At 36.4% G+C, this 20,569-nt stretch overlaps 3 protein-coding genes across 4 annotated transcripts; 2 read left to right on the plus strand and 1 right to left on the minus strand.

Moving 5' to 3' along the window:
* Positions 1-743: 743 nt before the first annotated feature.
* Positions 744-4,722, minus strand: LOC145639115 (protein MET1, chloroplastic-like). The gene is made up of 5 exons (XM_081690280.1): positions 3,790-4,722; positions 3,622-3,698; positions 3,390-3,510; positions 1,191-1,250; positions 744-1,064 (listed from the first exon to the last, which is right to left on the minus strand). Exons 1-5 carry the CDS (start codon positions 4,477-4,479, stop codon positions 924-926), a joined length of 1,089 nt encoding a protein of 362 aa, XP_081546406.1. The 5' UTR covers positions 4,480-4,722; the 3' UTR covers positions 744-923.
* Positions 4,723-6,302: 1,580 nt separating this feature from the next.
* On the plus strand, positions 6,303-14,168 carry LOC145639124 (ARF guanine-nucleotide exchange factor GNOM-like). 2 transcript variants are annotated; one of them, XM_081690299.1, is made up of 3 exons: positions 6,303-6,475; positions 7,296-8,123; positions 9,870-14,168. In XM_081690299.1, exons 2-3 carry the CDS (start codon positions 7,392-7,394, stop codon positions 13,470-13,472), a joined length of 4,335 nt encoding a protein of 1,444 aa, XP_081546425.1. In that variant the 5' UTR covers positions 6,303-6,475; positions 7,296-7,391; the 3' UTR covers positions 13,473-14,168. The 2 variants fall into 2 exon arrangements, with proteins under 2 accessions (XP_081546425.1, XP_081546417.1); XM_081690291.1 differs by having other exon boundaries at positions 7,338-8,123.
* Positions 14,169-14,305: 137 nt separating this feature from the next.
* Positions 14,306-20,256, plus strand: LOC145639141 (vesicle transport v-SNARE 12-like). Its single transcript, XM_081690307.1, has 5 exons — positions 14,306-14,521; positions 17,967-18,025; positions 18,109-18,297; positions 19,300-19,470; positions 19,912-20,256. The coding sequence occupies exons 1-5, from the start codon at positions 14,425-14,427 to the stop codon at positions 20,062-20,064; spliced, it is 669 nt and encodes a 222-aa protein (XP_081546433.1). The 5' UTR covers positions 14,306-14,424; the 3' UTR covers positions 20,065-20,256.
* The last annotated feature ends 313 nt before the right edge of the window (positions 20,257-20,569 follow it).

Here is a 20,569-nt window from a genome sequence, read left to right on the forward strand (position 1 = left end):
CGATTCCCTTACCTCCTTTGCCAGATTGACCTATGAGAGGTTTCAAACTGGTGTTTAGTCCTCAAGAAAAACAAGATACAGGATCTTATATTAGTATATGCTCAGATCAGCGGCTCAACTTAGCAAGGTCAGCATTATATTGCACGATATCAAACACCAAGGTAGGTTGGCAGTTGGCTAATCTATTACTAAAATAACAGCTATGTGTATAACGTGTACAAGTTTAGGATTGTAGCACATGCCAAATTTTGATGTATAATATGATCTTTTGTAAGGAGTTCTATTAAAACCAAAAAATATAAGGAATTAAGCATGCCTTGATCCATTCAAGACGAACTAGTTAAGAGTTTTTCGAAATTACGTGTTATTATTAGTAGAACTTGCACATTATTTGCTGATAAAGATTTTTGTTCCTTAGTTCAATAACACGAATCATCGTAAATTTGAGGTCTTTTAATGGTCATTCTTCAATTATGAGCACCTATTAAAGATTTAGATATTGTCTTAGCTGGTATTGATTTGTCAAAGTTTAATGCATATGATTCTGACTGCAAATTAAAATCTGTCATGAAAGCAATGCTCCACAGAAAAATGGACTTCTTAATGATAATTTCTGAAACCAAATTGATATATGAGCAAATAAATGAAACTGAAGAAATAAAATAAAAATTACTGTTCTGTTTTTCTCTGGTTGAATGGTTATGTAGTAGTTAAGTTTGTAGACAATTCCTGTAACAAAGGTGTAAAGAATAGAAAGTGTGATGTATTATGCATGCTATGAAAATTTGACAAAGCAAGTATCTCTTCGTTAAATGAATGTAGGAGGACAATCTTCTTTCTATATGATATGGAACATGTATGTGCTCAAACAGTGTTAACACATGATAACCTCAAAGAAAATATAGTGTTATAAAATTATCTCTCTACTTCTTGTTGAATCCAAATAGAGATTTAATGGCATTGATTGCATTTTCGTTGATGAATGATTCATCAAATCTTTTCAATAGAGTGTCAAACTCAGCAGTTGCTCTGAGGTTTGCAAGGTCTGGATCAGTTCGAATTCTCTGTACAATTTTCAGAAAATGAAAAAATCATTAATTGAAGTGTATATGCATTTTTACCTTGTAATTAAGGATAGAAATGACAATGAAGAGGACATGTAAAAAGTGGTCATGTTTAGTTGAATTTACCTTGAAATCTTCATATCCTTCTTCCAAAGCATCTTCGAGTGCAGATAGACCAGCTTGTATCTGTTGATTAAATTAATGGCACATTTAATAAACGAGGAAGGTAATATTCCTTTAATAGTCTATGGAGTAAGAAACTGAAATTTAGCACATATATCCCAGTGTTTGACTTAAGATAGATTAAGCTTTATGGATGTCAATCATGTCACTGATTGTCTATTTCAAACATGCTTGATAGATTAAGATGTGAGGCTAAGTTGCAGCATTAAGGATTCGTTTGGTTTTGGAAAAAAAAACATTTTCAATGAAAAATATTTTTTCCACCACTGGAAAACTGTTTGTCACACCTTTCTTGATGTAGATCTGTTTGCCTTGATGATTTGTTTGCATGATACGTAGTATGATGGATCAGTTATCTTAAATGGCATATTTGTGAACAGATTTAGAAGGCAATTAAATGACTATAGTATTAAAATAAGGTTAACTTATAAATGCTAGTATATAATAGCAAGCCTTGGTTATGTTGTATATTTGAATCGTATTTGTGATATATAAGGGCGTTATGAACATGGTATGGTGTATTGGTGTGTGTTTTAAATGCTGATGGTTCCTTTCATCAACATCAATGATACTGTTTTCTTTGGCTCTATTGATCATTTTCTTTACGTCTTGCAGGCTTGCTGCATGATTCCCATATGCATTGAAATGAACCTTACAGTTTGAAGCCGGTGGTTGTAGCTCAATACTGATGGTCTTAATAACTAATGAGCCCCTAATGTTATTATTTCTTTCTTTGTTGTTTGAGTTTCTTGCAAAATTTCCTGCCACCTACTTTTCGTATTTTCTCTATGATCAAAAGAACTGGCAAGGCTACAACATTGTCTAATTGGAAGTAGACCACCATAAAAATCTAGTGCATTAGTTTGCATAATCACACAGAAGGGCATCTGGTTGCCTAAATGAAAATTACATAGTCTGAATCTTACAATAATATTCTTTCCAATGAATCTTGCCTATGCAAAGATACAGCAATAAAAAATTATAGTTTTTAAGGCCTTTACGAGACACTTAGTCTTTACTGAGTACTTCAGACCTATGCAATAGTTTTATACTTATATAATTACACTTCCCCGATCCTCAAACTATATTAACAGCTATTTTTTCTAATTGTTAAACGAATGTTGAAGGTGTATATTAGTTATTTAAGGATTCATTATGCATGCTGCTTTAACTTGATTGTTTGATTCTGGAAATTTAACAGAACTGCTGACCATGCCACCTTGAGTAGCATAGACTGACATACCAGTATATGAAATGGTGTTGCTGCTGGGGTTAATATGTTTTTAAAAAGCATAAGGATAACCTTTTGCTGGGGCATATTGTGGTCCATGGAAGTGCGCTGCCTTCTAAATTTTTACTTGGAAGCTTCTTCCTATCTACTCATGTATCTATTTTAGAACCTGAAATCAACTCAGTCAAGTCGTATTTCATATAATATAGGTTATTATGTTTGATCTAATTAGCATTTTGAGACAATATTTCTGATAGCACTTGATAACTTCTCTCTTTATGATCTTTATGTGTCATACTTTAATAGGTATCTTCTTCATACAATCCTACTTTGCTTATTTGTTGTTTTAACCTTTGAAATTTTATATTGTTTGCCTATTCTGTTATTATGCAAAATTTCCTGTTGCTACAAGATTTGGTTATTAGATTTTTTCAAAGTTGGCCACGGCTGTGTCCTGTGTCCATGGTTTTCTGGGTATTTCTGTTATTGGCCAGTTACTTATTGATCACTCTCTTTCGAGAGGGTTCTACAGTCTGCATCTTTAGTATTAAGGATGGTCCTAGATAATGTACTGGTGTCTAGTAGAGTGGTATCATAGGGTGTGGTTGAACATGATTTGCAAGCAATAATGTTCCGAGTATATAAGAATTGAGCCAACTCTATCTGGTTAATGGCACACTACTATTTGAACATTGCATAAATTATATAATCTGATCTCAGTTGTTCAGACTTCAATATGAAACACACACAAAGCTCCAGCAGAAGTCAAATATAAAATCTCAGTTTGGAATGGAAGCAACTCAGATATCAGAACGAGTTTATATTAATTGCATAAATGCCTATCACTTAATAGCTTCAGTAGCTTAGGAATAGTTAAGAGTTAAGGACTGAGAAGAAAAGTATTACAGTACCTGATTAAGCTTTGAATAACAGCAAGCAACATTGTAACTAGCTACTGAAGCTTCTGTTGTAGTCGGCCTAGATCCTAGAACTGATTCAAACTTCTCACGAGCTTCCTCATAATTTCCACTCCTTCGATGAATGAAGAGGCAAAGTAAAGGCAAATTAGAGGAAACAGAACTAAACACAATCAAACAGTACACTAACAGGCAACAGAAGAATGGAAAGATTGTTGATACATACTTGTAAAGTTGGAGGCCTTCCCGAAGTTCCCTTTCTCTGCGCTCTTTCTGCTCTATTTTCCTCTGGTAATTTTGGCGCTGCAAACAAATACATACTGTCAGAACTCCTAGAATGATATGATTGATATGCCTGAAAGTGGTGTAGTTAGCCTGACAGGGTCTAGCTTACTTGAATCTCTCTGACACGGTCACTGATAACACCAGAATTTCTTTCAGCACGGATAATTTCCTTCTCAGACATCTCGCCAGCATAATCAAGATTACCAAAGCGTCTCTGCATTCTCATGTAGAGAGGGCCAATCCTCTGACGGATAGTGTACATCGTTCTTCCATACTCAGCAGCAGGCCAGATTTCAGTCCCGAACACTGCACTAGTGGAGATAACTTTGTCCCCTACACTGAACTGTCCTGTTTTATCAGCAGAATACCCTGGGGCAATGGCATCAATATAGGTACCGCCATCTCTTCCTTTGGCAAATTTCAATCCAAGAGGCTGCTCTAATTCCACCTCATACTCTTCATACTTTTCTTCTTCTGCTTCTGCTTCGTCTTCTTTTTCTTCTTGCTGTTGGCCTGAGGCTGACGACGAATCAGTTCCTGTGGCTCTGACTACAAACCTGCAGCACCTGGTGCTGTTAGAATTGCTACTGCCATTGCTCCTGCAGCAGCAGTAGCTGATCATTGCACGAGATACTGACAGGCCGCCGGATAGTGATGACAATGATGTTCCATTATTTGCAAAGTGCTTAGTTTTCAAATTTTGGGTAGGAGACCTTATCACATTAACATTAACATGATTATTAAGAACATGGTAATGGTACAACTGCGAGTACCCGCAACTGTTACTTGTGGCCATCATTATTTTTCCTAGCAGATGATATAGTTTCTGCACGCTGCAGGAGCTGATCACAGTCTATTGCAACCCAATTGTGGTATCAAGTGCTCGCAGTCGTCCTACGAGGTCGATTTTCCTAAGGAACTTTGAATGTGGTATACAAAATCTAAACAAAACCACCAAAATAAGTTGGACTACAAGAGGAAGATAGAAAGAAAGAAAAGAAATGGTTGTTAACACTCACTCACAATGACGAGTTGGGATTACGAGGGCCCGTTTGTTTGTGGCTACTATATCTCTTCTATGAATTTTGGTCTATCATGTGCCTCCACGTGTCCTATTTCCTTTCATTTTTGGAAGCCACTCATTTTTGCAAAATTGGATATTCCAAAACTAAAGCATAACAATAGATGAATAGAGCAACCAGAAAGATTACTCCTTGTTATATTCGGTTCTTTAAATATTGCAACATACGAATAGAATAGAGACTTTAAAAAGAGGAGAGATAGAGAGTAATAAACATACTGATTCATGTGATGAGGAGAGATAGAGAAAAAACATGTACAAACTCCGAATTTTTTTTCCGTCTTAGTGGAGTCTATTGATTATTTCTCAATTCCTTCAACTCTACCACGATTTCCCTAGTACTCTTTATAATTTTTCTTGAACCAAATTGCTTATTTCAATAAAATTCTATCAATATCCAATGTTAACTTAGGGCTCTTATGTTATACATGCAATTTTTTTTATTCGAATGAGGAAAGGAGTTCCAATGATTTTTTTTTTTTAAAAAAGCAAAGGTAAAACAAAACAACGAAGAAGCTAAGAAAAAAAAAACTACCTAAGGAGGGACAAGCCGTGGAAAAGTCAAGCTCCTATTATCCTCCTCTAGAACTCTACCATTAAAGATAAACGAGAACAAAAATTATAAATAATGCGACAAATGTGTTGGGTAATCCCGCGGTGGACCAACCAATTCGTCACTCAATTGTCTCTCAACTATCATACTTCCTTCATACTGTTATAGATGCACACTTTTTAAAAAATAAAAGTTTTGATTTTGATGCATCACTTTTCCTTTTAGTTAATGAATTATCTCTATCTCTCTCCTATCCGCCCGTAAAATAAAATCCAAACTTGTACAAATTTAATATCCGTCCGTAAAATAAAATCCAAACTTCTCCTCTCAATAATTTGAGCGTAGAGTATTAAAATATGAAGGGAGTACAAAATTTTATTTGGAAATGGAGAATTTTTATTTGAGGAATTTGAAAATGAAGAATTTCAATGTGAAAAAAAAAAGAAAAATGAAAGTGGCCCCACTTGGCCACTTGAACCCATTGAACAGTAATTGCCAATAAGAAAAAAAAAAAAAAAAAAACTTCCCAGCTTGGCCACTTCTAAGCTATACCCCTAAGGTATTCGAGTTTTTAAGGTGTACCCATACTTTTTCAAGTTTCTAAGTTGTGCCCTTCAACTCTTTATCAATACTAAAATGTACCCTTATTAGTTGTTTAAAAGTTATTTGAGAGAGTGATTTCGTGGCTTCAGATTTCATTATTAGGGTTGCGGTGGCTAAGATTTCTTTCTCCTGCCATTTCCTTACCTTTTATCATCTTTTTATTAAATTTATAATTAACTTTAGGTGACATGGAAGTCCCAAAGAGGGTACCATTCATTAATGATAGTGAGTTGAGGGGCATAACTTAGAAACTTGAAAAAACATGGATACACCTTAGAAACTCAAATACCGGGGTATAGCTTAGAAAAACCCAAAAAAAAAAAATGAAAGTGGCCCCACTTGGCCACTTGAACCCATTGAACAGTAATTGCCAATAAGAAAAAAAAAAAAAAAAAAAAAAAAAAAAAAAAAAGAAAAAAAACTGATCAGCGTAGCCCCCTACCTCCTCTTCTTCTTCCTCCTGCTCCTCTCTCTCTCAGCTCGCCATTGAAGTGCAGTCAACGTTCTCCATTGAAGCGCCTTCTGATACTTGTATCCGCCATTGCAGCAGCTTCTTAGGTAATTTGTTGTTTCTTTTTTGTAATCATCATGTCAATTTCACAATCTAGGGTTTATCGTTGATCTAGTTTAATGTAATTGTCAGTGTAGTAAGTTTAGGGTTCGAAAATTTGAGCTATTTGTTCTAATTACTAAGATTATATCAAAGATCATAACCAGCGATTATGTTGCTAGAAAATTGATGATTGAATCAAATATGCCTTTCCTCCCTAAAATTATTTATGTGATTATTGAATCAAATCTGGTTGTTAATTTGTTGCAGAATTGTTTAATGTTAGAATTGAACTATGAAATTAGCTCAGGGACAGGCCTGTATATATGGTGATCGAAGGAAGGCTTTAATGGTGTTTTGTGTCATTATGTTATGGAGTTTCATTGAGTTGTAGTTTTTGCAATGTTGGATATGTAAAGGTTTGTATCAGTATTATAGAGATTGTTGTTTTAGGTGTTAGATTTTTAACAAGGAAATGAGCGGATTTCTAGAATTATCAGCCATTGGAATCACAAGTCACTTATAATCCCTCCGTCCGTAAAATAAACTTAAATAGAGTTTGGAAATTTATTTAGTACTCCTACAAATTTAATGTACAAGTCATTGTAGGATTACAGCCTTAACAGGTCATCTTATTTTAACAATGCAATGTTAAGTGCCATTTTGCATTTTACAATATGATTACCATTGCAAATTTAAGTAGATTGAACTGAATTCTTGATGTGAACAGAATTAGATGGAGTATTTTTATTGGTTCCAGTAGGTATCTTTCTGTATACTAGTTCCTCAACATTCATTGATTAATTGCTTTGCTGTCACTCCTGTTAGGTTCTAGTGATATGATTTGGCGCCTTGTGTTGCTTATTTCAGATATTGGCTGTACATTTCTGTGAACTTTTTGGTTTGCAAACACGTAGTGTGAACATGGGTCGTCTAAAGATGCAATCTGGTATAAAGGCAATTGAAGAAGAACCTGAAGAATCTGAAGTTGCATCATCTGACAAAGCTGCTTTATCATGTATGATTAACTCAGAAATTGGTGCTGTATTGGCAATCATGAGAAGGAATGTGAGATGGGGTGGTCGCTACATGTCAGGGGATGACCAGTTAGAACATTCTCTTATCCAATCTTTGAAAGCTTTGCGTAAACAAGTCTTTGTGTGGCAACAACAGTGGCATAATATCAATCCTGTTTTGTACCTCCAACCATTTTTAGATGTTATTCGTTCTGATGAAACTGGCGCTCCCATTACCAGTGTTGCTTTGTCATCTGTGTACAAGATCTTAACTCTTGACGTGCTTGATCTTAACACCACAAATATTGAAGATGCCATGCATTTGGTTGTTGATGCTGTTACCAGTTGTCGGTTTGAGGTGACTGATCCTGCATCAGAAGAGGTTGTTTTGACCAAGATTCTTCAGGTTCTGCTGGCTTGTATGAAATGTAAAGCATCTGTTGTATTGAGTAATCAGCATGTTTGTACTATAGTTAATACCTGTTTCCGAATTGTTCATCAAGCCACAACAAAAGGTGAATTGTTGCAAGGAATGGCAGCACATACAATGCGTGAACTTGTTAGGAGTATCTTTTCACATCTTCCTGAAGTTGAGGGCATAGAGAATTCCGTGGTCAACAGAGGCTCAATAAATTCAGAGGTACAGCTCATCCCCGCCTTTCTAATCTCTTTGGCTTAAAAACAGTTATGTCATTCATCTTTACAAGTTTTGTTTCCTTGTATGCTTTCTTGTTCTTCCAAATTTAGGTTTGAAATTGCCTAGTTTATACAAGATTACCACGTATTAAAAAAGTTCTAATGTTAAATGTAGCCTAGGGGAAGAAAGCCTATCAGTCATATCGCCATTCTAATGGCTGTTATGTGTTATGTTTTAACAGCTTTTAGGATTTTTATCGGTTTTCCGACATACTGTCTGTAGGACAAAGCAGAGTCACACTTTAAGCTCATGCTTGATTTGGTTTAAGGACATGTTTGTCTCTTTTAGCATGGTAATTCTAACGAAGTTTCCCTCCTCACTGTTCACTGATACCATAGATCAGGTGTCTCTTGTTTTGATTTTCCTCTTGCGGGTCTTGCCATGGATCTGGATACATCATCAGTTGGTAGCCCTCTTTTCATTTTCCCACTAGTTCTTTACATCTTGTCTCCATCTCCACTTAAAACAACAACAACAACAAAGGCCAAGTATATGGGTCTATATTTTAAGTCTTTTAGAACATGTTTGGTTATTTCTTTCTTGGTTTCCTCTTTTCTTGATGCGGTAGTAATACTTCCTTCCATTGCGGGCAAGAAGGTCTATCCCACTCTTAATGTGACTATGTGAGTGTGTATCTAGGAATCACAAGGAGCAGAAGCAGAAATGGATATGGAATTGGGGAAAAGAAGAATTAAAAAAGCGGGAAACTATGTCCAAAACTAGATAAAATGAGACATGAAATAATTTCTGAAACCATATTTCTTTGTCCTTGCTCACTTACATATAGTGATCACTGAAGCTAAGGCTCCAGTAGCAAATAAAGTCAACAATACCATCACATATATTATCAACACTAAGGGAAAAGATGCACCTTGCTCACTTGCTGGGAAGTCAAAGATAAACTGTTGCTGTCTGTGCTATGATTTGGACATTTGGACTATGTTTTGGGAGATTCCCTTTTCTTTATGAGACGTTCTAGTGCATTTGGTTGTTTCAATCTCTGAATGATTTTACATTACACTGGAATGCCAGATTCTAAAAGTTTCAGTGCTGCTTAGGTGTATTGTGTACATACATCTTTTGAATGGGCACAGGCAAGGAAGATCACACTCACAATATTCCAGCTAGGGTTTGTTGGCTAGTAACTACCCATTCAAAGGTGATGACTACTTTGGAGAAAGGGCAGGTGGCTGATTGTGATAGGGAAAGGAGATCTTTTGTTGTTTGCGCCAGGTGGAACGCACCACTGCATACAGTATTACAGTGGTGTACTTGTAATCTATTGTTCATTATCCATTTTAGGTTGTTGAACCAAGTTGATAACCCATCTCCAATTCTATCACAAAAATTCATAAGATCATCATGACCAACACTGCAGGATCTTTTCGAGACCTTCATTTTACCTTAAGGTTCTTTGATTATGTTGGAGATGCATGTCTTGCTATGTTGGCGATTTCCTTTTGCCTTATAAGTTGGGATAAAGTTTTTATCCAGCAAAATATTCCTCATGTCAATTAATGCTCAATCATATGACTATATATTAAATGTTATGCTTAAAAAACTCCTTATTCTTTTAATTATATTAAAGTGGGTTGCATTATGGTGAATGGTATTACTTTTTATACATCGAGTTAACCTATTACAACTTTACTGATAGGTCGTGTAATTGAATCTTTTATCCTCATGCAGATTGGTGGCCTTGATAACGAATTCAATTTTTCAGCTGTGCCGTTCAATAATGGAAATGGTAATTCTGAATATGATGATCCCACTGCTAATTTTGGTTCAGTAGCTCCAGTGGGTGTGGGTGCTGGTGCTGTGGATGAAAATGGTGCTGAGAATGGGAAGGAGTCAAAGGCATATGATTTACATGTGATGACGGAGCCGTATGGAGTACCTTCTATGTTTGAGATCTTTAATTTTCTGTGTTCACTGCTTAATGTTGTCGACCACGTTGGAATTGGTCCTAGATCTAATGGCTTGGCCGTTGATGAGGATGCACCTCTCTTTGCCTTGGGTCTCATAAATTCAGCTATTGAGTTAGGTGGGGCTTCTTTTCTCAGTCATCCCAGCTTACTAAACTTGATACAGGACGACCTCTTCCGCAACTTGATGCTTTTTGGTCTGTCACCAAGTCCTCTGATTCTCTCTATGGTTTGTAGTATAGCTCTGAATCTATACCATCATTTACGAATGGAGCTTAAACTACAACTTGAGGCTTTCTTTTCTTGCGTGATCTTAAGACTCGCACAGAGCAGATATGGTGCTTCTTACCAGCAGCAAGAGGCTGCAATGGAGGCCCTTGTTGACTTCTGCAGGCAAAAGACATTTATGGTAGAGATGTATGCTAACTTAGATTGCGACATAACATGCAGCAATGTGTTTGAAGATCTTGCTAACTTGTTGTCAAAGAGTGCTTTTCCTGTAAACTCTCCTCTGTCTTCTATGCACATTCTTGCTCTTGATGGGCTGATAGCTGTTATTCAGGGGATGGCTGAAAGGATTGGCAATGGATCTCTTGGCTTGGAGCAGGCACCTGTGAGTCTTGAGGAGTATGCTCCATTTTGGATGGTGAAATGTGACAATTATAGTGATCCTAATCACTGGGTTCCATTTGTCCGTCGTAGGAAATATATCAAGAGAAGATTGATGATTGGTGCTGATCACTTTAATCGGGATCCTAAAAAAGGGTTAGAGTTTCTTCAAGGGACACACTTGTTGCCTGAAAAACTTGATCCGCAGAGTGTGGCTTGCTTCTTCAGATATACTGCTGGGTTAGATAAAAATCTTGTGGGCGACTTTCTAGGTAATCATGATGAATTTTGTGTTCAAGTTCTTCACGAATTTGCTCAGACTTTTGATTTCCAAGATATGAATTTGGACACAGCTCTGAGACTATTTTTGGAAACTTTCAGACTTCCTGGAGAGTCACAAAAGATACAGAGAGTGCTTGAGGCATTCTCAGAACGATACTATGAACAATCGTCGCATGTTTTGGCCAACAAAGATGCTGCATTTTTACTATCATATTCCATCATAATGCTGAACACGGATCTGCACAATGTACAAGTTAAGAAAAAAATGACTGAAGAGGACTTTATTCGCAATAACCGGCATATAAATGATGGTGAGGATCTCCCACGTGAATATCTGTCAGAATTATACCATTCTATCTGCAAAAATGAGATTCGCACGACACCTGAACAGGGTGCCGGATTTGCTGAGATGAATCCAAGCCGTTGGATCGATCTAATGCACAAATGTAAGAAGACTGCACCATATATTGTGGCAGATACAAGGGCTTATCTTGATCATGATATGTTTGCTATAATGTCCGGTCCTACAATTGCTGCCATTTCTGTGGTTTTTGATCATGCAGAACATGAAGATGTTTATCGAACTTGCATTGATGGCTTCTTAGCTGTCGCAAAGATATCCGCCTGCCACCACCTTGAAGATGTTCTTGATGATTTAGTTGTTTCTCTTTGCAAGTTTACATCCCTTTTAAATTCATCTTCTGTCGAAGAACCTGTTTTGGCATTTGGTGATGACATGAAAGCTAGGATGGCCACTGTTACGGTGTTCACCATTGCAAATCGCTATGGGGACTATATTCGCACAGGGTGGAGAAATATCCTGGACTGCATATTAAGGTTGCACAAGCTTGGTCTTCTTCCTGCCCGTGTTGCTAGTGATGCTGCGGATGACTCAGAGCTGTCTTCTGATCCTGGGCAAGGGAAGCCCCTCTCAAACTCAGTATCTGCACCTCATTTGGCATCCATGGGTACTCCTAGGAGGTCTTCTGGGCTGATGGGCCGGTTCAGCCAATTGTTATCTCTGGAAACAGAGGAGCCCAGGTCACAGCCCACTGAGCAACAACTTGCTGCTCATCAGCGTACGCTCCAGACAATCCAGAAGTGTCACATTGATAATATATTTACAGAAAGCAAGTTTCTTCAAGCCGAATCTCTATTGCAGCTTGCACGAGCACTCATATGGGCTGCTGGTAGGCCTCAGAAAGGGGCTGGTTCACCAGAAGATGAAGACACTGCTGTTTTCTGCCTTGAATTATTAATTGCTATTACGTTGAACAACCGAGATAGGATTGTTCTTCTCTGGCAGGGGGTTTATGAGCATATTGCAAATATTGTACAGTCCACTGTCATGCCCTGTGCCTTGGTTGAGAAAGCTGTATTTGGACTTCTTCGTATATGCCAGCGACTTCTTCCTTATAAAGAAAACCTAGCTGATGAGCTTCTTAGATCTCTGCAGTTGGTTCTCAAGCTCGATGCTCGAGTTGCTGATGCATACTGTGAGCAGATCACCCAAGAGGTAACTCGCTTAGTCAAAGCAAATGCCACTCACATCCGATCACAAATGGGTTGGCGCACCATTGCTTCTCTTCTTTCTGTCACCGCCCGACACCCAGAAGCTTCTGAATCAGGATTTGATGCTTTGGTGTTTATGATGTCTGAGGGGGCCCATTTGTTGCCTTCTAATTTCAGTTTGTGTATAGATTCTGCTAGACAATTTGCAGAGTCTCGTGTTGGACAATCTGACCGATCCATTCGTGCTCTGGATCTTATGGCTGATTCTGTGGGTTGTCTAGTGAAGTGGGTTCGTGAAACCAAGGAAGCTGTGGAGGAGGATGCTGTAAAAATGTCTCAGGACATTGGGGAGATGTGGCTGAGACTTGTGCAGGCCCTAAGAAAAGTTTGTTTGGACCAGAGAGAAGAAGTCAGAAATCATGCTGTTTCATCCTTGGAGAAGTGCTTGACTGAAATAAATGAAGTCCACCTTGCACACAGTCTCTGGTTGCAATGTTTTGATTTGGTTATCTTCACAATGCTTGATGATTTGCTTGAAATTGCCCAGGGGCATTCTCAGAAGGACTATCGTAACATGGAAGGGACACAAATTATTGCCATAAAGCTCCTCTCTAAGGTTTTTCTGCAATTACTCCCTGAACTCTCTCAATTGACAGCATTTTGCAAACTATGGCTGGGCGTTCTTAGTCGGATGGAAAAATACATGAAAGTCAAAATTAGAGGAAAGAAGAGTGAAAAGCTCCAAGAGCTAGTGTTAGAACTATTGAAGAACACACTAGTAGAGATGAAGAACAGGGAAGTCCTTGCTCAGAGGAGTGCATTAGGTGGAGATAGTTTGTGGGAATTAACATGGTTACATGTTAACAATATCTCTCCATCTTTGCAATCTGAAGTATTCCCAATCGCAGGAGTTGAAGACAGCAGTAATGAAACCTCTGCTGAACCTGTGGCCTCAGGAAGCTGATAATGTGATTCATTCTCGAGCCTAATCTCAATGGGGAATTTGTTCTCATTTCTGCATACTATGAGTGTGATGATGTTCTGCCTAACGGCTGAAGTGTGTATTTGAGTGATTGCTGGTTTATACGTAGGGTGGTTGATATGATATGTAGGTTGTAGAGAAGAGAATGAGAAAGGTATGTACACAATTCTGTCATGTGTTTTGTTCAGTTAGCCAGATGGTGTTGAAGACAGAATTTTCTTGGACTGGGGTTTCTTAAGGTTCTGCAGTTTTCCTAGGTATAGAACAAAATGAATGTACCTGGAATATGTTGATTAAGTCAGTAGTAAAAGAGGAAATTTGCTGGTCTTCGATTTAGATAGTTACAAGTTAGACTTAGAGCATAATATTTTTGTGTAATTGATGTACAGATATTCATCCTGAAAGTTTTAGTCCATTCAATGTTAACTTGTTAAGTGTCATCTTGTATCTCTACCCCTTGATAAAATTCTTGATTGCTAACCATTATTTTCAGTTATCGAATTTTCCCATATAATTCTAATTTAATACTCCTTATAATAATATCAAAATTCAAAACATATCTTATTACCTACCAAGTATAATAAAGACCCTAAACTAATTAAAAATAAAATAAAAATAAATAAATTGTACTACCCGAACCATAATTTATGCGAACGAGTGTAATTTTTACCTCTGCGTAAAAGTCTTAATTATTTCAATCAATCTCCTTGATCCCTTTTCTAATGTTTATTTCTTCTTACCTTCTCAAAAAAAAATAAAAATAAAAATAAATAAATCTTGATCCAATGTTTGTTATGCAAAACTTAACCGTCATTCACAAAGCAAGCAGCAGGAGAAATAGGCCTTTGTCTGAATTCTTCCTTCACCTAACGGACCAACTCTTCTTCTTGGATTCGCCATCAACGAAAGCTTCTCACTTTCTCTCTCCTCTAAAATGAGTGAGGTCTTTGATGCCTACGAGCGTCAGTACTGTGAGCTTTCTGCCAATCTCTCCAATAAATGTTCCTCCGCTTCTCTTCTCTCAGATCAAGGTATTTTTTTTTTAATTTCTCATATTTATTTTTGATTCATTCATGTTTGGATTCGATCGAATTGCGTGTAATTGTATTTTTTAATTGTTGTTCTGTTGCTTTGATTTGTGGGAATTGGATTGTTTATACGATTAGGGTTTGAAGAGTGTAATTGAAAACTAAAATAGGGTTTGAAGAGTGTAATTGATGATGATGAATTGCTTCCTGTTATTGTGTTGGTTCTGGATTTGTGAGATTTTCGTGGAGGGTTTGAATTTTTGAAAAGTTTGATGTGTTTTGGAATTTGTGGATTTGAGTTAGTAATGAGTAATGTTTCCTTTAATTTCGTAGTCTCTGATCCTTGGTAAGATCCATTCTAGACTTTGTTGTTGGTGTTCTAGCTAGTGGGAGGAACTCAGGAGGGCCGGGGTGGGGGTGTTAAGGATCATATACTATTGTAGCAGAATTATGACATGTGTGATCTAGTCGGCTTTGATGAATATCATTTTCGAGTGAGTAGAATAGTAGATACAGGTGATTTCATAATTCCAGTGAGACGATGCAAGTGGTATCTTAAGGGAAGTGATTGGTTTTGCATAATTTTGTAACGACGTTATGATATTGGAACTCATTTGTGGTTATGTGATGAATTAGTGTTGACTTCCTAGAGAGGTCTGACTTAATTGAGACTAGAGAGTAATTTAGATTTTCGTTATGTTAATTTGGTATTTATGAGGCAATTTTTTCTCTTTGGTAATACTCGTATAAAGTTCATTGGGCAACGATGCATAAATTGTGTTGCAATTAATTGTTAGGTATCATCATGCTGATGTAGTGACCTCCTATGTGAGTGTAATCACGAACAAATCACTATAATTGTCTAACGATTTATTGGTCCTCATAGGATTATCCTTTGTAAGAATAGTTAAGTTGTATTATGATTGGTCGTTTTCTATATTTGGTTGCCATGTCAGTAGGAGTTATGATGATAATGTTTCACTTAACAATGGTTATGCCCAGATGCAATTATGATCCTGAGGTGAGATAGATGCTTACTGCTTCATAAGTGTGCTATGAGGTGAGATAGTGGTTAGAAGTGGGTTGAAAGGGAGGAGGGAGCCTTTGCCCTTGTTCTTATATTGCGGACAGGCACACGAATTGCGTGTGTTTCCTATAAAGGCAACGGTCTTTCGTCATCCATTCGCCCACCGGCCACCACAAGGGACTCACACCCAAATTCTGTTCTACAAAGTAATAAAGTTGGTTACATGAGTTATTGCATCTACATTATGTGGATTTGATCAATAATGTTTTCCTTAATCTCAAATATATATACTTCCTTCGTTTCTTTTTAGTTGCATCACTTTTCTAAAATGGAAGTTTTAAATTAGTTGCATCACTTTCCTTTTTAGTTAAGAAACTCTTTTCTATCTCTCTCTAATCACATGGGTCCATTTTTTTCCTCGATCTCTCTCATCTCCTAAAATGCTAAAATTGCCTAGAAGTCCGCAGTATGCAAAGTGATGAACTAAAAAAGAACGGAGGAAGCATTTATTTTTTCTTTATATATTTACAATCAGTTAGTAGTTGCTTTGAAAATCATCAAATTGTTTATTGCTCTTTAAAAAAAAAATGTTGCTGATTACCCCTGTTTTTTCAAATTCTTTACAACTACTTCGTATTTCTTAAGCAAAGACTAGCAATAAACAAACTTTCAGCCATTTTCTCAAGTTACATTTTATTAAACATTAAACAAACTTTTTCAAGTTTCATTTTATTAAAAAAGTAAGGTTGATGCCATTTTCAGCTTTGTGTAATATGCAGTTTTGCTTGGGGCCAAAGCACATTCGTTTTAAATAATTCTGTTTTTGTTGTTCACATTGTGCTGTTTAATATTCCCATTGAAAAAACTATCGCATGCAGTTGCAATCTTGGGAACAATCGCATTGTCTTAGAATCAGAATCTGCTTGTTATGGATGAATAGAATGGATCGCGGCTAATGTAGTGTGGAAAAAAATTCTCGTTAACAGGTTTAAGCCTTGTTTACTTTTTTAACATTTAAAAAGTTTCTGTCAGCATAATAATAATATAGCCAAATCTATTACTTCATATAATATGGAATTATGGATGGGTGAATTATATGGTGAAAAATAAATTTCTCAAAATATCATGCAGTTAAGCTACATAGTTAATTATTAAAATATAAAATTGGTCGATTTAAAAAAAAGAATGGAAGTAACGAGTAAAAAAACTTTCTAATGCAGCGAGTCACTGTTACGTAGCAGATGATGAGGGGAGAAAGATATGATTATGTAATGGAGTTTTGTGTAATGACAAATCCAAAACCTGGAACAACCAACTTCTCCATGATTCTCCCTACCCATCTTGGGACCAATAGTTAGTATTGTGGTAGCTCCCATCTCACTGACAAACGGATTTAATTTATCCTTGAAAACTAAAGGAATATTTAGGCCATAGAGGCGAAATACCATTAAATAGGCGACAATCTGCTTTGAGATTTTTACTCCAAAAGAAATTACTAAGAATTTAAATGTTAATGAGTTGTACGTGGGGAATGAGGCTCAAATTCTGCCATCTTTCCCTTGCCCACTAATTATTATATTCTTGACTTTTGAGCCCAAGTACATGATATGTAGCAACAGTGCAACTCCAATTGGAGTGGCAAAGTTTGAACTATCACGTTTTCAAGTTTTTATGATGGTTTTGCCACTGAAATCTTTTATATTTACTTTTTCTGTAATACTTGTATGTTTTGATGTTTGTCCTTGCTTGCTGGAGTCACTGCCCTTTTATGTCTATGTGATCCAAGAAGATTCAAGTGTTGAAGAGCATATCTTCTGAAATAAATGCAATTTCACCAACAAGATATTTATGTGATTTTTCCTTTATGATGTTTATGGAATTTAGTGCCTTTAAGGGGTATAGTTGATGGATCTTTTGTGACTCAATCTCTCTTATAGAACCTGATGTCAGTGGGTAGGCCCAAAAAATGTTTTGAGGAGTTTGTCTCGAGCTTTTGTGTGAATTTTAGTTCACTTATACTGCAGGTTCTTAAAAATTGCTACACTTTCTCTGCAGATTGACATGTTTCAATATGTCGAAATGTAAGACATGCTGTTAGTCTTTCTGCAATGATAGAAAGAGATCTTGTCCATAGTTTTTCCTTTTCATATTAACATCACTTAGTAGCCAAGGGAAATTTTAGTGTAAAAAGGCCATATCCTTTTTATCTTAGGAAGTAAGCATGTAGTATTTGTTTCTAAGCACTGTTAGAATCTTAATTTTTCTGGTATCAAGTCTTGTTACTTTGCTGGCCTTGATCCTGTATAACTTGGTGAATCTCCTTCCATTTCTGAAGGATCTGTCATTCATAGTAACATGGAATTCTTCAATCTGTAATGCATGGAGCTCTGATTTTTCATATATTGATTGCAAAAATTACAGAACAGAAACAGCAGAAGCTGACTGAAATTAAGACAGGTCTGGATGAGGCTGATATATTGGTAATTATCTAGTTGCTATTTTATTGATTTGGGTTTTTTGTCGGTATTATCTTTTGCTGTAACCATTCTCTGGATTTATTCAGATACGGAAAATGGATCTTGAAGCGAGAAGCTTGCAACCTAACATGAAAGCCATGCTTCTTGCGAAGCTGAGGGAGTATAAATCTGACTTAAATAATTTGAAAAGAGAAGCAAAGAGAATCAGTTCACCCAATCATGATCAGTCTGCCCGTGAAGAGTTACTAGAAGCTGGAATGGCAGATGCATACAAGGTACATTTGCATAACTCTCTACATAATTCTCTCTCCAAACCTTACCCATTTCTCTATTTTAGTCTGTCCTACTTACGGTATGAGTCCACCTAATATAATTTTGGTTCTGTAACCTCTTAAAACCATATTATATTGAATGAATATCCTGTCTCTTTTCTCGATAAAAATTAGTAAGTTTTGACAACTCCCTACTTTGTTTTTATTATTCATACTTTTCTCAAAAAATCCCACCGCAACAATTCTTCTAAACCCATGTGCCCTAGAGTAACAAGGTTTTTTGGGATGGAGGGAGTATATATTCTTATTCATATAGCTTACCCAGGCCAGAAGTCTTCTCTCTCTGCAAAAGTTCTAAATGCCCTAGCAGTTGGTTTTGCAAAAGTTCTGAATGTAATCATACCCTGTTAAGGAGAACAATGATTATACCCATCAATGCTGGTAAATGACTGTGCATCAGGATTTATTTATGTTCGACCTCAATTACTTGTACTCTTTTAGTTCTGAATTCTTTTGTTTTCAACATTTGTATGTAATTATTTATCAATTTGAACAAAATATATTAAGGGTTTTCTTGGCATACAATAATAAACTTTTCTGAAGAGTCCTTTGAGCTTGTTTTTTACATAGCTGACTGAAGTTTTAGTCATTTGTACTTGTAGCTTCAGCGTTTATGATTTACCAACAAATGTAACTTTACATGTATCTGACGTGGAAAGGTGCAACTTCTGGCTATGGAAGCTTAAAATTGCTACGATTATTGAGATTGCCAGATTGTTGTCTTCATTAACAGATTTATTTCTCTTGCATACCCAGACAACTGTCAAGCCGTGCAGCATTACTTATATATTTCGTGCCTTTGACTTGCTGAGTTGATCTTCTGTCTCCTATTTCTGCAATTTCATTTTACTCTTTATACTATTAAGGAGCATGCAATAGCTACATTGATCTTTACTCAAAAAAAAAAAAAAAAAAAAATAGCTACATTGATCATCTGTTGTGCAGACATCTTCAGACCAGAGAGAAAGATTGGCATTTTCAACCGAAAGATTAAATCAATCAAGTGACAGAATTAGGGAGAGTAGGAGAACCATAATGGAGACCGAAGAGTTGGGCGTTTCAATTCTTCAAGATTTGAATAATCAGCGTGAAACCCTCCTACATTCACACACCAAGGTATCTTTTTTATGCCTTCTTAACCGCATTCATTCTTTTAAATGTAAATCATGTTGGATGGAGGGGCATGGAAGCTAAACAAGACAAACGAGGGCTATGTTTTAACTTTTGAAGTGATTTTTAGCAGTTAAAAGAGTTTTTTTAAAATGTCCAATGTTAAAAAAGTTAACTACATTGGTATGTAAAAATGACAAGTTATAGTACATTTTTAACAAAACAAATAATGGTCCATGTTTATGTTAACTGAAAATATGGAATGAAAAGAGTTTAGTGGTCACTTTGAATGGTGGGTTTAATATTCTGCGAGCTTGAGCTCAAATTCAACAACATGAATCCCCTCTTACATTAGAATGCAAACATGTGATAAGAAGATTGATATTCTTAATGCTAAGCTACTCAGTAAACCTCAGTCTTGAAAACCACCACCTTATTTTTTTGCAGCTTCACGAGGTAGACAATGCCATTGACAAAAGTAAGAAGATCCTGACTGCTATGTCACGAAGAATAAGCAAAAACAAATGGATTTTTGGTGGAGTAATCGGTGCTCTCCTCATTGCGATCATTTTCATTATTTATTTTAAGCTTACTCATTAGTGATCCTCCTTTGGCACTATAGTTGATGACTCTTTTCTCTGCTTGCTTTTGATACCGCATATCAACAACCAGAAATGATTGAGACTCATTTGTACTGCCATTGCTATGTATATCTAGCACAATTGTTTATGTATGTAAACCAACAACGTTATGTTTTATTGTATAGATTCATTTAACAGTGTGTTGCTTCTAGTGAAGGGTTGTAAGTTTAAAGCAATGTTGTTTGTTGTATACTCGCATAGTGTACATTAGAGTAGCATCATGGCTGGCCTCCCCTCCTATTAATTGATCAACCTGTGACTACCAGGTTTGAGGATAGGGTACGAACCACTCATAACGCCCAAACTCATTCGAGCAAGTCTTTAATTTAGCTTTGAAAATTCACCAAAAATTTTACCTACTTTTAAAACATTTTGCGGGAAAAAATTGTCTAGCTTTTGAAAGACAAAAGTAGTAAAGTACTAGGATGTCTACGAATATCATAAAAACCTCTAAAAGTATATGA

This window comes from Chenopodium album, chromosome 1 (assembly GCF_948465745.1).
Source record: "Chenopodium album chromosome 1, dcCheAlbu1.1, whole genome shotgun sequence".
Taxonomy (NCBI): Eukaryota; Viridiplantae; Streptophyta; class Magnoliopsida; order Caryophyllales; family Amaranthaceae; genus Chenopodium; species Chenopodium album.